Genomic DNA, 14373 nt, shown 5'->3' with positions numbered 1-14373 from the left:
GGGGGAAATGTATGGTGATGTATGGTAATGTAGGGAAGGGAAATGTATGGTGATGTATGGTAAGGGGAAGGGAAATGTATGGTGATGTATGGTAGGAAGGGGAAATGTATGGTGATGTATGGTATGTATGGGGAAGGGGAAATGTATGGTGATGTATGGGTAAGGGGAAATGTATGGTGATGTATAAGGGGAAGGGGAAATGTATGGTGATGTATGGTAAGGGAAATGTATGAAGGGGAAATGTATGGTGATGTATGGGAAGGAAATGTATGGTGATGTATGGTAAGGGTAAAATATGGTGATGTATGGTAAGGGGAAATGTATGGTGATGTATGGTGAAGGGGAAATGTATGTAAGGGGAAGGGGAAATGTATGGTGATGTATGGTAAGGGAAATGTATGGTGATGTATGGTAAGGGAAGGGAAATGTATGGTGATGTATGGTAAGGGGAAATGTATGGTGATGTATGGTAAGGGAAATGTATGGTGATGTATGGTAAGGGGAAGGGGAAATGTATGGTGATGTATGGTGGTAGAAGGAAATATATGGGTGATGTATGGGGAAGGGGAAATGTATGGTGATGTATGGTAAGGGGAAGGGGAAATGTATGGTGATGTATGGTAAGGGGAAGGGGAAATGTATGGTGATGTATGGCCAGGGGAAATATATGGTGATGTATGGTAAGGGGAAATGTATGGTGATGTATGGTAAGGGGAAATATATGGTGATGTATGGTAAGGGGAAATGTATGGTGATGTATGGTAAGGGGAAGGGGAAATGTATGGTGATGTATGGTAAGGGGAAATGTATGGTGATGTATGGTAAGGGGAAGGGGAAATGTATGGTGAAGTATGGTAAGGGGAAATATATGGTGATGTATGGTAAGGAGAAATGTATGGTGATGTATGGTAAGGGTAAATATATGGTGATGTATGGTAAGGGGAAATGTATGGTGATGTATGGTAAGGTAAAGGGGAAATGTATGGTAAGGGGAGATGTATGGTAAGGGGAAGGGGAAATGTATGGTGATGTATGGTAAGGGGAAACGTATGGTGATGTATGGTAAGGGGAAGGGGAAATGTATGGTGATGTATGGTAAAGGGAAATATATGGTGATGTATGGTAAGGGGAAATGTATGGTAAGGGGAAATGTATGCTGATGTATGGTAAGGGGAAATATATGGTGATGTATGGTAAGGGGAAATGTATGGTGATGTATGGTAAGGGGAAGGGGAAATGTATGGTGATGTATGGTAAGGGGAAGGGGAAATGTTTGGTGATGTATGGTAAGGGGAAGGGAAATGTATGGTGATGTATGGTAAGGGGAAATATATGGTGATGTATGGTAAGGGGAAATGTATGGTGATGTATGGTAAGGTGAAGGGGAAATGTATGGTGATGTATGGTAAGGGGAAGGGGAAATGTATGGTGATGTATGGTAAGGGGAAATGTATGGTGATGTATTGTAAGGGGAAGGGGAAATGTATGGTGATGTATGGTAAGGGGAAGGGGAAATGTATGGTGATGTATGGTAAGGGGAAATGTATTGTGATGTATGGAAAATGGAAGGGGAAATGTATGGTGATGTATGGTAAGGGGAAATGTATTGTGATGTATGGTAAGGGGAAGGGGAAATGTATGGTGATGTATGGTAAGGAGAAATGTATGGTGATGTATGGTAAGGGTAAATATATGGTGATGTATGGTAAGGGGAAATGTATGGTGATGTATGGTAAGGTGAAGGGGAAATGTATGGTGATGTATGGTAAGGGGAAGGGGAAATGTATATTATGGTGATGTATGGTAAGGGGAAGGGGAAATGTATTGTAATGTATGGTAAGGGGAAATGTATGGTGATGTATGGTAAGGGGAAGGGGAAATATATGGTGATGTATGGTAAGGAGAAATGTATGGTGATGTATGGTAAGGGTAAATATATGGTGATGTATGGTAAGGGGAAATGTATGGTGATGTATGGTAAGGTGAAGGGGAAATGTATGGTGATGTATGGTAAGGGGAAGGGAAATGTCTGGTAAGGGGAAGGGGAAATGTATGGTGATGTATGGTAAGGGGAAATGTATGGTGATGTATGGTAAGGGGAAGGGGAAATGTATGGTGATGTATGGTAAGGGGAAATATATGGTGATGTATGGTAAGGGGAAATGTATGGTGATGTATGGTAAGGGGAAATATATGGTGATGTATGGTAAGGGGAAATGTATGGTGATGTATGGTAAGGGGAAGGGGAAATGTATGGTGATGTATGGTAAGGGGAAGGGAAATGTATGGTGATGTATGGTAAGGGGAAATATATGGTGATGTATGGTAAGGGGAAATGTATGGTGATGTATGGTAAGGGGAAGGGGAAATGTATGGTGATGTATGGTAAGGGGAAGGGGAAATGTATGGTGATGTATGGTAAGGGGAAATATATGGTGATGTATGGTAAGGGGAAATGTATGGTGATGTATGGTAAGGGGAAATGTATGGTGATGTATGGTAAGGGGAAATGTATGGTGATGTATGGTAAGGGGAAATGTATGGTGATTGTGTGAAGAGCATAGAAGTGCAGCTGTAATTCTAGTAAGGGGAAGAGAGGGAAATGTATAGTGATATGTATGGTAAGAAATGTATGGTGATGTATGGTAAAGGAAGGGGAAATGTATAGTGAGTATGGTAAGAAATATATGGTGATGTATGGTAAGAAATGTATGGTGATGTATGGTTAAGGAAATATAGTGATGTATGGTAAGGAAATGATATATGGTAGGGAAGGGGAAATGTATGGTGATGTATGGTAAGGGGAAGAAATGTATGGTGATGTATAGTAGAGAAATATATGGTGATGTATGGTAAGGAAATGTATGGTGATATATGGTAAGGAAGGAAATGTATGGTGATATATGGTAAAAGGGGAAGGGGGAAATGTATGGTGATGTATGGTAAGGGGAAATATATGGTGATGTATGGTAAGGGGAAATGTGGTGATGTATGGTAAATGTATGGTGATGTATGGTAAGAATGTATGGTGATGTATGGTGAGGAAATGGTGATTGTGTCTACCTTCCACTGTACAATGAAGAATAATCAATTGACCCTGTGCGTGTCATACAGGCCTGTATAGTGTAAGAGAATCACAAGATGAATCAAACATACAGGCCTGTATAGTACAAGAGAATCACACGATGAATCGAACATACAGCCCTGTATAGTATAAGAGAATCACATGGTGAATCAAACATACAGGCCTGTATAGTACAAGAGAATCACAAGATGAATCAAACATACAGGCCTGTATAGTACAAGAGAATCACACGATGAATCGAACATACAGGCCTGTATAGTATAAGATAATCACATGGTGAATCAAACATACAGGCCTCTGTTATAAATTGGATAACAGGTCAAACGTCTACTATAAGAGTAGAGCAGCAGAAAATGTAATGTACAGCAGTAGCATGTGTAATGTAATGTACAGCAGTAGCATGTGTAATGTAATGTACAGCAGTAGCATGTGTAATGTAATGTACAGCAGTAGCATGTGTAATATAATCTACAGCAGTAGCATGTGTAATGTAATGTACAGCAGTAGCATGTGTAATGTAATGTACAGCAGTAGCATGTGTAATATAATGTACAGCAGTAGCATGTGTAATGTAATGTACAGCAGTAGCATGTGTAATATAATGTACAGCAGTAGCATGTGTAATATAATGTACAGCAGTAGCATGTGTAATGTACAGCAGTAGCATGTGTAATGTAATGTACAGCAGTAGCATGTGTAATGTACAGCAGTAGCATGTGTAATGTAATGTACAGCAGTAGCATGTGTAATGTAATGTACAGCAGTAGCATGTGTAATATAATGTACAGCAGTAGCATGTGTAATATAATGTACAGCAGTAGCATGTGTAATGTACAGCAGTAGCATGTGTAATGTAATGTACAGCAGTAGCATGTGTAATGTACAGCAGTAGCATGTGTAATGTAATGTACAGCAGTAGCATGTGTAATGTACAGCAGTAGCATGTGTAATGTAATGTACAGCAGTAGCATGTGTAATGTAATGTACAGCAGTAGCATGTGTAATGTACAGCAGTAGCATGTGTAATGTACAGCAGTAGCATGTGTAATGTAATGTACAGCAGTAGCATGTGTAATATAATCTACAGCAGTAGCATGTGTAATGTAATGTACAGCAGTAGCATGTGTAATGTAATGTTATGCAGTAGCATGTGTAATATAATGTACAGCAGTAGCATGTGTAATATAATGTACAGCAGTAGCATGTGTAATGTACAGCAGTAGCATGTGTAATGTAATGTACAGCAGTAGCATGTGTAATGTACAGCAGTAGCATGTGTAATGTAATGTACAGCAGTAGCATGTGTAATGTACAGCAGTAGCATGTGTAATGTACAGCAGTAGCATGTGTAATGTAATGTACAGCAGTAGCATGTGTAATGTACAGCAGTAGCATGTGTAATGTAATGTACAGCAGTAGCATGTGTAATGTACAGCAGTAGCATGTGTAATATAATGTACAGCAGTAGCATGTGTAATGTACAGCAGTAGCATGTGTAATGTACAGCAGTAGCATGTGTAATGTAATGTACAGCAGTAGCATGTGTAATGTAATGTACAGCAGTAGCATGTGTAATGTAATGTACAGCAGTAGCATATGTAATGTAATGTACAGCAGTAGCATGTGTAATGTAATGCAGTGTAATACAATAGTGTGAACCTTAGCGCCCCTCTGCGTTGCCAGGCGGTAGTGCAGACAGTGGACAACCTGCTGCGTACAGAGGCTCTGGAGTCGTGGCAGGACATGAACACTACAGAGCAGGCCCACACTGCCACCATGCTATTGGACGTCCTGGAGAAAGGAGCCTTCCTATTGGCCAACAACATGTATGGCAACCGCTTCACCGACCGGGCCCCCAATATCGGTAAGAAATAGGGGGAAATGGAAGCAGTGGGGGGCATGCATGTGTGTGATTAGTCATTGGAATTAGTAGCCATAGTAATTCCAATAGGTGGATAGGTGTAGAGCAGGACATGCTCAATATCCTGGAAAAGCAGAACAACTCTAACCATTTGTTCCCACGTGCCTGTGAGTGTATCTTAGATCTGGAGGTGCACGTGTTGAACACAGAGATGGACCTTCAGGACCTGTCCTTTCCTCAGAACTACGTGAGCGACAGCACCATCCAGCTCTCCGCCTCCACCATCAAACAGTACAGCCGCAATGGTCAGTAACCTTATCACGGTCATCACATCACAGTCAAACCCTACAGCGCTCCCGTTCACTCCATGACCTGAGATATGGGCTCAGGGATCTCCCGTTCACTTCATGACCTGAGATATGGGCTCAGGGATCTCCCGTTCACTTCATGACCTGAGATATGGGCTCAGGGATCTCCCGTTCACTTCATGACCCGAAATATGGGCTCAGGGATCTCCCGTTCACTCCATGACCTGAGATATGGGCTCAGGGATCTCCCGTTCACTCCATGACCTGGGATATGGGCTCAGGGATCTCCCGTTCACTCCATGACCTGAGATATAGGCTCAGGGATCTCCCGTTCACTTCATGACCTGAGATATGGGCTCTGGATCTCCCGTTCACTCCATGACCTGAGATATGGGCTCAGGGATCTCCCGTTCACTCCATGACCTGAGATATGGGCTCAGGGATCTCCCGTTCACTCCATGACCCGAGATATGGGCTCAGGGATCTCCCGTTCACTCCATGACCTGAGATATGGGCTCAGGGATCTCCCGTTCACTTCATGACCTGAGATATGGCCTCTGGAACTCCGTTCACTTCATGACCTGAGATATGGGCTCAGGGATCTCCCGTTCTATCCATGACCCGAGATATGGGCTCAGGGATCTCCCGTTCACTTCATGACCTGAGATATGGGCTCAGGGATCTCCCGTTCACTTCATGACCTGAGATATGGGCTCAGGGATCTCCCGTTCACTTCATGACCTGAGATATGGGCTCAGGAATCTCCCGTTCACTTCATGACCTGAGATATGGGCTCAGGGATCTCCCGTTCACTTCATGACCTGAGATATGGGCTCAGGGATCTCCCGTTCACTTCATGACCTGAGATATGGGCTCAGGGATCTCCCGTTCACTTCATGACCTGAGATATGGGCTCAGGGATCTCCCGTTCACTTCATGACCTGAGATATGGGCTCAGGGATCTCCCGTTCACTTCATGACCTGAGATATGGGCTCAGGAATCTCCCGTTCACTTCATGACCTGAGATATGGGCTCAGGGATCTCCCGTTCACTTCATGACCTGAGATATGGGCTCAGGGATCTCCCGTTCACTTCATGACCTGAGATATGGGCTCAGGAATCTCCCATTCACTTCATGACCTGAGATATGGGCTCAGGGATCTCCCGTTCACTCCATGACCTGAGATATGGGCTCAGGGATCTCTCAGTCAATGTTTCCATTTGCATTTTCATGCGAGTCTAAAGTAATCTGCATGCAGTTGACCAAGTTATTGTTTCATAATAACAGGCCAATCAGATTAATAAAAGCGCTGAGACCATTTCTTCCTTGATGGTTTCCTAACAACACTCCTAATAGAATAGCTGGAGAGGCGTGTAGATGACTATCACCCACAGGCTGACAGAGCAATCTCAGCTCTCGCTCTCTCTCTCTCCCTTGCTCCGTCTCTCCACCATTTTATACCCTTCTCTAATCTCTTCTCCCGTTTCAAGCCCCCCTCCTCCTCCCCCTCTCCCCTCCTCCTCCCCCTCTCCCCTCCTCCTCCCCTCTCCCTCCCTCCATTCCTCCTCTCCCTCCCTCCAGTCCTCCCTCCAGTCCTCCCTCCATTCCTCCTCTCCCTCCCTCCAGTCCTCCCTCCAGTCCTCCCTCCATTCCTCCTCTCCCTCCCTCCAGTCCTTCCTCCAGTCCTCCCTCCAGTCCTCCCTCCATTCCTCCTCTCCCTCCCTCCAGTCCTCCCTCCAGTCTCCCTCCATTCCTCCTCTCCCTCCCTCCAGTCCTCCCTCCAGTCCTCCATTCCTCCTCTCCCTCCCTCCATCCCTCCCTCTCCCCTTTCTCTGTTTTCTGTCAGCGCTCGGCTCTGCAGTGGGAACCAGATTAGAATGATTGAAACAAACGCACATGAAAAATTCATATGGAATAATAGATCTGTGAATGCTTGAGGGATGAATGTTCCATTGCCCTCCACATTAAATATCCCCTCTTTCCCACCAGTCAAAATGAAACGGTTCTTACCATCATTCTAACCTTCACTAACTCTCTCTCTCTCCCTGTCACTCTGCCTCTCTCCCTTTCCTCCATTCCCCGTCCTCTCTTGCTATTTCTGTCTTCTCTCTTTGCTATTCCTCCTTTTCCTCTTTCTCTTTTCTCTCTCCTTCCCTCTTTCCCTCTCTACCTCTTTATGTTCTCTCTGACTCCCTCTCCATCCCCCCTTCCCCTCTTTATGTTCTATCTCTCTCTCTGACTCTCTCTCCTTCCCCCTTCCCCTCTTTATGTTCTATCTCTCTCTCTGACTCTCTCTCCATCCCCCCTTCCCCTCTTTATGTTCTATCTCTCTCTCTGACTCTCTCTCCTTCCCCCTTCCCCTCTTTATGTTCTATCTCTCTCTCTGACTCTCTCTCCATCCCCCCTTCCCCTCTTTATGTTCTATCTCTCTCTGACTCTCTCTCCACCCCCCTTCCCCTCTTTATGTTCTATCTCTCTCTCTGACTCTCTCTCCTTCCCCCCTTCCCCTCTTTATGTTCTATCTCTCTCTCTGACTCTCTCTCCATCCCCCCTTCCCCTCTTTATGTTCTATCTCTCTCTCTGACTCTCTCTCCTTCCCCCTTCCCCTCTTTATGTTCTATCTCTCTCTCTGACTCTCTCCATCCCCCTTCCCCTCTTTCTGTTCTATCTCTCTCTGACTCTCTCTCCACCCCCCTTCCCCTCTTTATGTTCTATCTCTCTCTGACTCTCTCTCCATCCCCCCTTCCCTTCTTTATGTTCTATCTCTCTCTCTGACTCTCTCTCCTTCCCCCTTCCCCTCTTTATGTTCTATCTCTCTCTCTTACTCCCTCTCCTTCCCCCTTCCCCTCTTTATGTTCTATCTCTCTCTCTGACTCTCTCTCCATCCCCCCTTCCCCTCTTTATGTTCTATCTCTCTCTCTGACTCTCTCTCCTTCCCCCTTCCCCTCTTTATGTTCTATCTCTCTCTCTGACTCTCTCTCCTTCCCCCCTTCCCCTCTTTATGTTATATCTCTCTCTCTTACTCTCTCTCCTTCCCCCTTCCCCTCTTTATGTTCTATCTCTCTCTCTGACTCTCTCTCCTTCCCCCCTTCCCCTCTTTATGTTCTATCTCTCTCTCTTACTCTCTTTCCTTCCCCCCTTCCCCTCTTTATGTTCTATCTCTCTCTGACTCTCTCTCCACCCCCTTCCCCTCTTTATGTTCTATCTCTCTCTCTGACTCTCTCTCCATCCCCCCTTCCCCTCTTTATGTTCTGTCTCTCTCTCTGACTCTCTCTCCTTCCCCCCTTCCCCTCTTTATGTTATATCTCTCTCTCTTACTCCCTCTCCTTCCCCCTTCCCCTCTTTATGTTCTATCTCTCTCTCTGACTCTCTCTCCATCCCCCCTTCCCCTCTTTATGTTCTATCTCTCTCTCTGACTCTCTCTCCTTCCCCCTTCCCCTCTTTATGTTCTATCTCTCTCTCTGACTCTCTCTCCTTCCCCCCTTCCCCTCTTTATGTTCTATCTCTCTCTCTTACTCTCTCTCCTTCCCCCTTCCCCTCTTTATGTTCTATCTCTCTCTCTGACTCTCTCTCCATCCCCTTCCCGTCTTTATGTTCTATCTATCTCTCTGACTCCCTCTCCATCCCCCCTTCCCCTCTTTATGTTCTATCTCTCTCTCTGACTCTCTCTCCTTCCCCCTTCCCATCTTTATGTTCTATCTATCTCTCTGACTCCCTCTCCATCCCCCTTCCCCTCTTTATGTTCTATCTATCTCTCTGACTCCCTCTCCATCCCCCTTCCCCTCTTTATGTTCTATCTCTCTCTCTGACTCTCTCTCCTTCCCCCTTCCCCTCTTTATGTTCTATCTCTCTCTCTGACTCTCTCTCCATCCCCTTCCCGTCTTTATGTTCTATCTATCTCTCTGACTCCCTCTCCATCCCCCCTTCCCCTCTTTATGTTCTATCTCTCTCTCTGACTCTCTCTCCATCCCCCCTTCCCCTCTTTATGTTCTATCTCTCTCTCTGACTGTCTCTCCTCCCCCCTTCCCCTCTTTATGTTCTATCTCTCTCTCTGACTGTCTCTCCTTCCCCCTTCCCCTCTTTATGTTCTATCTCTCTCTCTGACTCTCTCTCCTTCCCCCCTTCCCCTCTTTATGTTCTATCTCTCTCTCTGACTCTCTCTCCTTCCCCCTTCCCCTCTTTATGTTCTATCTCTCTCTCTCTTACTCCCTCTCCTTCCCCCCTTCCCCTCTTTATGTTCTATCTCTCTCTCTGACTCTCTCTCCTTCCCCCTTCCCCTCTTTATGTTCTATCTCTCTCTCTGACTCCCTCTCCTTCCCCCTTCCCCTCTTTATGTTCTATCTCTCTCTCTGACTCTCTCTCCATCCCCCCTTCCCCTCTTTATGTTCTATCTCTCTCTCTGACTCTCTCTCCTTCCCCCTTCCCCTCTTTATGTTCTATCTCTCTCTCTGACTCTCTCTCCTTCCCCCTTCCCCTCTTTATGTTCTATCTCTCTCTCTCTTACTCCCTCTCCTTCCCCCCTTCCCCTCTTTATGTTCTATCTCTCTCTCTGACTCTCTCTCCTTCCCCCTTCCCCTCTTTATGTTCTATCTCTCTCTCTTACTCCCTCTCCTCCCCCCCTTCCCTCTCCTTTACCTCTTTCTGTTCTCTTACTCTGTCTGACTCGCTCTCCTTATTATGCTCCCTTCACACACTATTTCGGTTTCTTTTTTCTCTGTTTCCTTTCCCTCTCTCATTTCCCCTCTCTATCTCTCTCTCTCTTCTTCTTTCTCCCGCTCCCCGTCTCTCTCTCTGACCCTTTCGCTCTCTACCCATCTCTCCCCGTCTCTCCCCGTCTCTCATCTCTCTCTCCCCCTCCAGGCCAAGTCAAGGTAGTGTTTGTTCTTTATAAGAACTTGGGCTCCTTCCTGTCTACGGAGAACGCCACGGTGAAGATGGAGCTGGAGGCGGCACCGGGGGAGCGGGGCTTGGCGGTCAACTCCCACGTCATCGCCGCCTCCATCAATAAAGAGTCCAGCAGAGTGTTCCTCACTGAGCCGGTGGTGTTCACACTCAAACACTTACAGGTATACACTTACAGATACATTTAATGTCATACGCTTACATACTTACAGAACGGCTCATAACAATGGCCGGAACATAGCAAATGGAATGGCATCAAACGCATGAAAATCATGTGTTTGATGTATTTGATACCATTCCATTCATTACGCTCCAGACATTACCATGAGCCCACCAACCTCCTGTGACTCACACACATACAGTCCACAAACTCTCCCATACACACAATACACTCCCATATACACAATGCACTCCCATATACACAATACACTTCCATACACACAATACACACCCATACACAATACACTCCCATACACACAATACACTCCCATACACAATACACTCACATACACAGAATATACACCCATACACTATACACAATACACTCCCATACACACAATACACACCCATACATAATACACTCCCATATATACGAGACACACCCATACACAATACACTCCCATACACACAATACACTCCCATACACAATACACTCCAGTATACACACTTCACTCACATACACACAATAAACTCCAATATACACAATACACTCACATGAAAATTACACTCACATACACTTGCATAAACCGAAAGGTTGAAAGATCGAATCCCCGAGCTGACAATTTAAAAATCTGCCGTTCTGCCCCTGAACAAGGCAGTTAACCCTGACTTGCCTAGTTAAACTAAGGTAAAATAACATTTTAAATAATAATAAATACATAAACATAAATGTACATTGACATAATGTACACATACAGGAGGTTAAACACTACACCACATACTGTACTGTAGTAGACTAACAAGCTCATACACATACTGTACTGTAGTAGACAAACAAGCTCATACACATACTGTACTGTAGTAGACTAACAAGCCCATACACATATTGTACTGTAGTAGACTAACAAGCCCATACACATACTGTACTGTAGTAGACTAACAAGCCCATACACATACTGTACTGTAGTAGACTAACAAGCCCATACACATATTGTACTGTAGTAGACTAACAAGCCCATACACATACTGTACTGTAGTAGACTAACAAGCCCATACACATACTGTACTGTAGTAGACTAACAAGCCCATACACATACTGTACTGTAGTAGACAAACAAGCCCATACACATACTGTACTGTAGTAGACTAACAAGCCCATACACATACTGTACTGTAGTAGACTAACAAGCCCATACACATACTGTACTGTAGTAGACTAACAAGCCCATACACATATTGTACTGTAGTAGACTAACAAGCCCATACACATACTGTACTGTAGTAGACTAACAAGCCCATACACATACTGTACTGCCCATACACATACTGTACTGAGTAGACAAAGCCCATACACATACTGTACTGTAGACAAACAAGACAAACAAGACAAACCCATACACATACTGTACTGTAGTAGACAAACAAGCCCATACACATACTGTACTGTAGTAGACAAACAAGCCCATACATATACTGTACTGTAGTAGACAAACAAGCCCATACATATACTGTACTGTAGTAGACAAACAACTGCCCTGTAGTAGACAAACAATACACATACTGTACTGTAGTAGACAAACAAGCCCATACACATATTGTACTGTAGTAGACAAACAAGCCCATACACATACTGTACTGTAGTAGACAAACAAGCCCATACATATACTGTACTGTAGTAGACAAACAAGCCCATACATATACTGTACTGTAGTAGACAAACAAGCCCATACACATACTGTACTGTAGTAGACAAACAAGCCCATACACATATTGTACTGTAGTAGACAAACAAGCCCATACACATACTGTACTGTAGTAGACAAACAAGCCCATACACATACTGTACTGTAGTAGACTAACAAGCCCATACACATACTGTACTGTAGTAGACAAACAAGCCCATACACATAGTGTACTGTAGTAGACAAACAAGCCCATACACATACTGTACTGTAGTAGACAAACAAGCCCATACACATACTGTACTGTAGTAGCCAACAAAACCATACACATACTGTACTGTAGTAGACTAACAAGCCCATACACATACTGTACTGTAGTAGCCAACAAGACCATACACATACTGTACTGTAGTAGACTAACAAGCCCATACACATACTGTACTGTAGTAGACTAACAAGACCATACACATACTGTACTGTAGTAGACTAACAAGCCCATACACATACCGTATACAGAGCATCAAACCCTACATCCCCCACACTGTACACACTGTTCTGTTACTGTGCATATGCATTACAATATATTTCACCTCTCACCCTTTCTCTCTCTCTCCCACATATTTGCCAACTGTTTAAATAGGTAAATAGGCTGTATTTTCTTTCCCTGTCATCTGCTTGTACTGTATAGAAACATGTTTAAATGGATTGCAGCACTTTATGTTTGTTATTTATGTTTGTGTGTTGTTATAAAGCCTGCGACAGAACCATTTACCTTGGGTATCAATAAAGTTAATGAATTTTCTTTTGAAATTACCCCCCCCCCTCTCTCTCACTCTCTCCCTCCAGTTGGAGAACCACTACAGTCCCAACTGTTCGTTCTGGAATTACTCTGAGCGGTCGATGACAGGCCAGTGGTCGTCTCAGGGTTGTAGACTGCTGGACACCAACAGCACACACACCACCTGCTCCTGTTCCCACCTCACCAACTTTGCTGTGCTCATGGCCCACCACCAGCCTGATGTAGGTCCAGTGGATATTACACACACACACGCACACAGGCATACAGACAGACAGACAGACAGACAGACAGACAGACAGACAGACAGACAGACAGACAGACAGACAGACAGACAGACAGACAGACAGACAGACAGACAGACTGGTACACACCAAGGTTATTATAGTAAATGAAAACCCGAAAATCATCAGCCACCCCAGTGTTGTTTTAGAGAATTTGGCAGTACGTCCTACGAGCCTCACAACCGCAGACCACGTGTTATCACTCCAGCCCAGGATCTCCACAACCGCAGACCACGTGTTATCACTCCAGCCCAGGATCTCCACAACCGCAGACCACATGTTATCACTCCAGCCCAGGATCTCCACAACCGCAGACCACATGTTATCACTCCAGCCCAGGATCTCCACAACCGCAGACCACATGTTATCACTCCAGCCCAGGATCTCCACAACCGCAGACCACGTGTTATCACTCCAGCCCAGGATCTCCACAACCGCAGACCACGTGTTATCACTCCAGCCCAGGATCTCCACATCCGCAGACCACGTGTTATCACTCCAGCCCAGGATCTCCACAACGGCAGACCATGTGTTATCACTCCAGCCCAGGATCTCCACAACCGCAGACCACGTGTTATCACTCCAGCCCAGGATCTCCACAACCGCAGACCACGTGTTATCACTCCAGCCCAGGATCTCCACAACCGCAGACCACGTGTTATCACTCCAGCCCAGGATCTCCACATCCGCAGACCACGTGTTATCACTCCAGCCCAGGATCTCCACAACCGCAGACCACGTGTTATCACTCCAGCCCAGGATCTCCACAACCGCAGACCACGTGTTATCACTCCAGCCCAGGATCTCCACAACCGCAGACCACGTGTTATCACTCCAGCCCAGGATCTCCACATCCGCAGACCACGTGTTATCACTCCAGCCCAGGATCTCCACAACCGCAGACCACGTGTTATCACTCCAGCCCAGGATCTCCACATCCGCAGACCACATGTTATCACTCCAGCCCAGGATCTCCACATCCGCAGACCACATGTTATCACTCCAGCCCAGGATCTCCACAACCGCAGACCACGTGTTATCACTAGAGCCCAGGATCTCCACATCCGGCTATACTGGAACTGTTATCTTTGACTCCAAAACTATGTTCAGTTTTAGTAATTTTTGGGGGGGAAGGGGGGGGGAATAGAATGTTTTTTTTATAGGGTTTTCAAGCTTCGGAATCTGGCGAGTCACGTTGAGTCTACCTTTATAATTTAAAGGTAGACTCAGCGAGATGACGTTGCCATGAGCAGCACCACATATATTGGGCGCATTTGAGTGGTAAAGACTAAAT

At 45.2% G+C, this 14373-nt stretch overlaps 1 protein-coding gene across 49 annotated transcripts in view; it reads left to right on the top strand.

Moving 5' to 3' along the window:
* Positions 1–14373, top strand: part of LOC118376256 (adhesion G protein-coupled receptor L1) — a 326381-nt gene that overhangs the window by 283772 nt on the left and 28236 nt on the right. For all 49 annotated transcript variants that reach the window (XR_008136747.1, XR_008136723.1, XR_008136709.1 and 46 more), the window contains 4 exons: positions 4769–4949; positions 5129–5251; positions 10117–10322; positions 12846–13019. Coding sequence is in view for 2 of the 49 variants with exons in the window: in XM_052519291.1 (XP_052375251.1) it covers positions 4769–4949; positions 5129–5251; positions 10117–10322; positions 12846–13019 (684 nt within the window). In the remaining 47 variants the exon portion in view is untranslated. The remainder of the gene's footprint in view (positions 1–4768; positions 4950–5128; positions 5252–10116; positions 10323–12845; positions 13020–14373) is intronic.

Source organism: Oncorhynchus keta, chromosome 5 (assembly GCF_023373465.1).
Source record: "Oncorhynchus keta strain PuntledgeMale-10-30-2019 chromosome 5, Oket_V2, whole genome shotgun sequence".
NCBI classification, from domain to species: Eukaryota; Metazoa; Chordata; class Actinopteri; order Salmoniformes; family Salmonidae; genus Oncorhynchus; species Oncorhynchus keta.
This window is presented reverse-complemented; position numbering and strand designations above follow the sequence as displayed.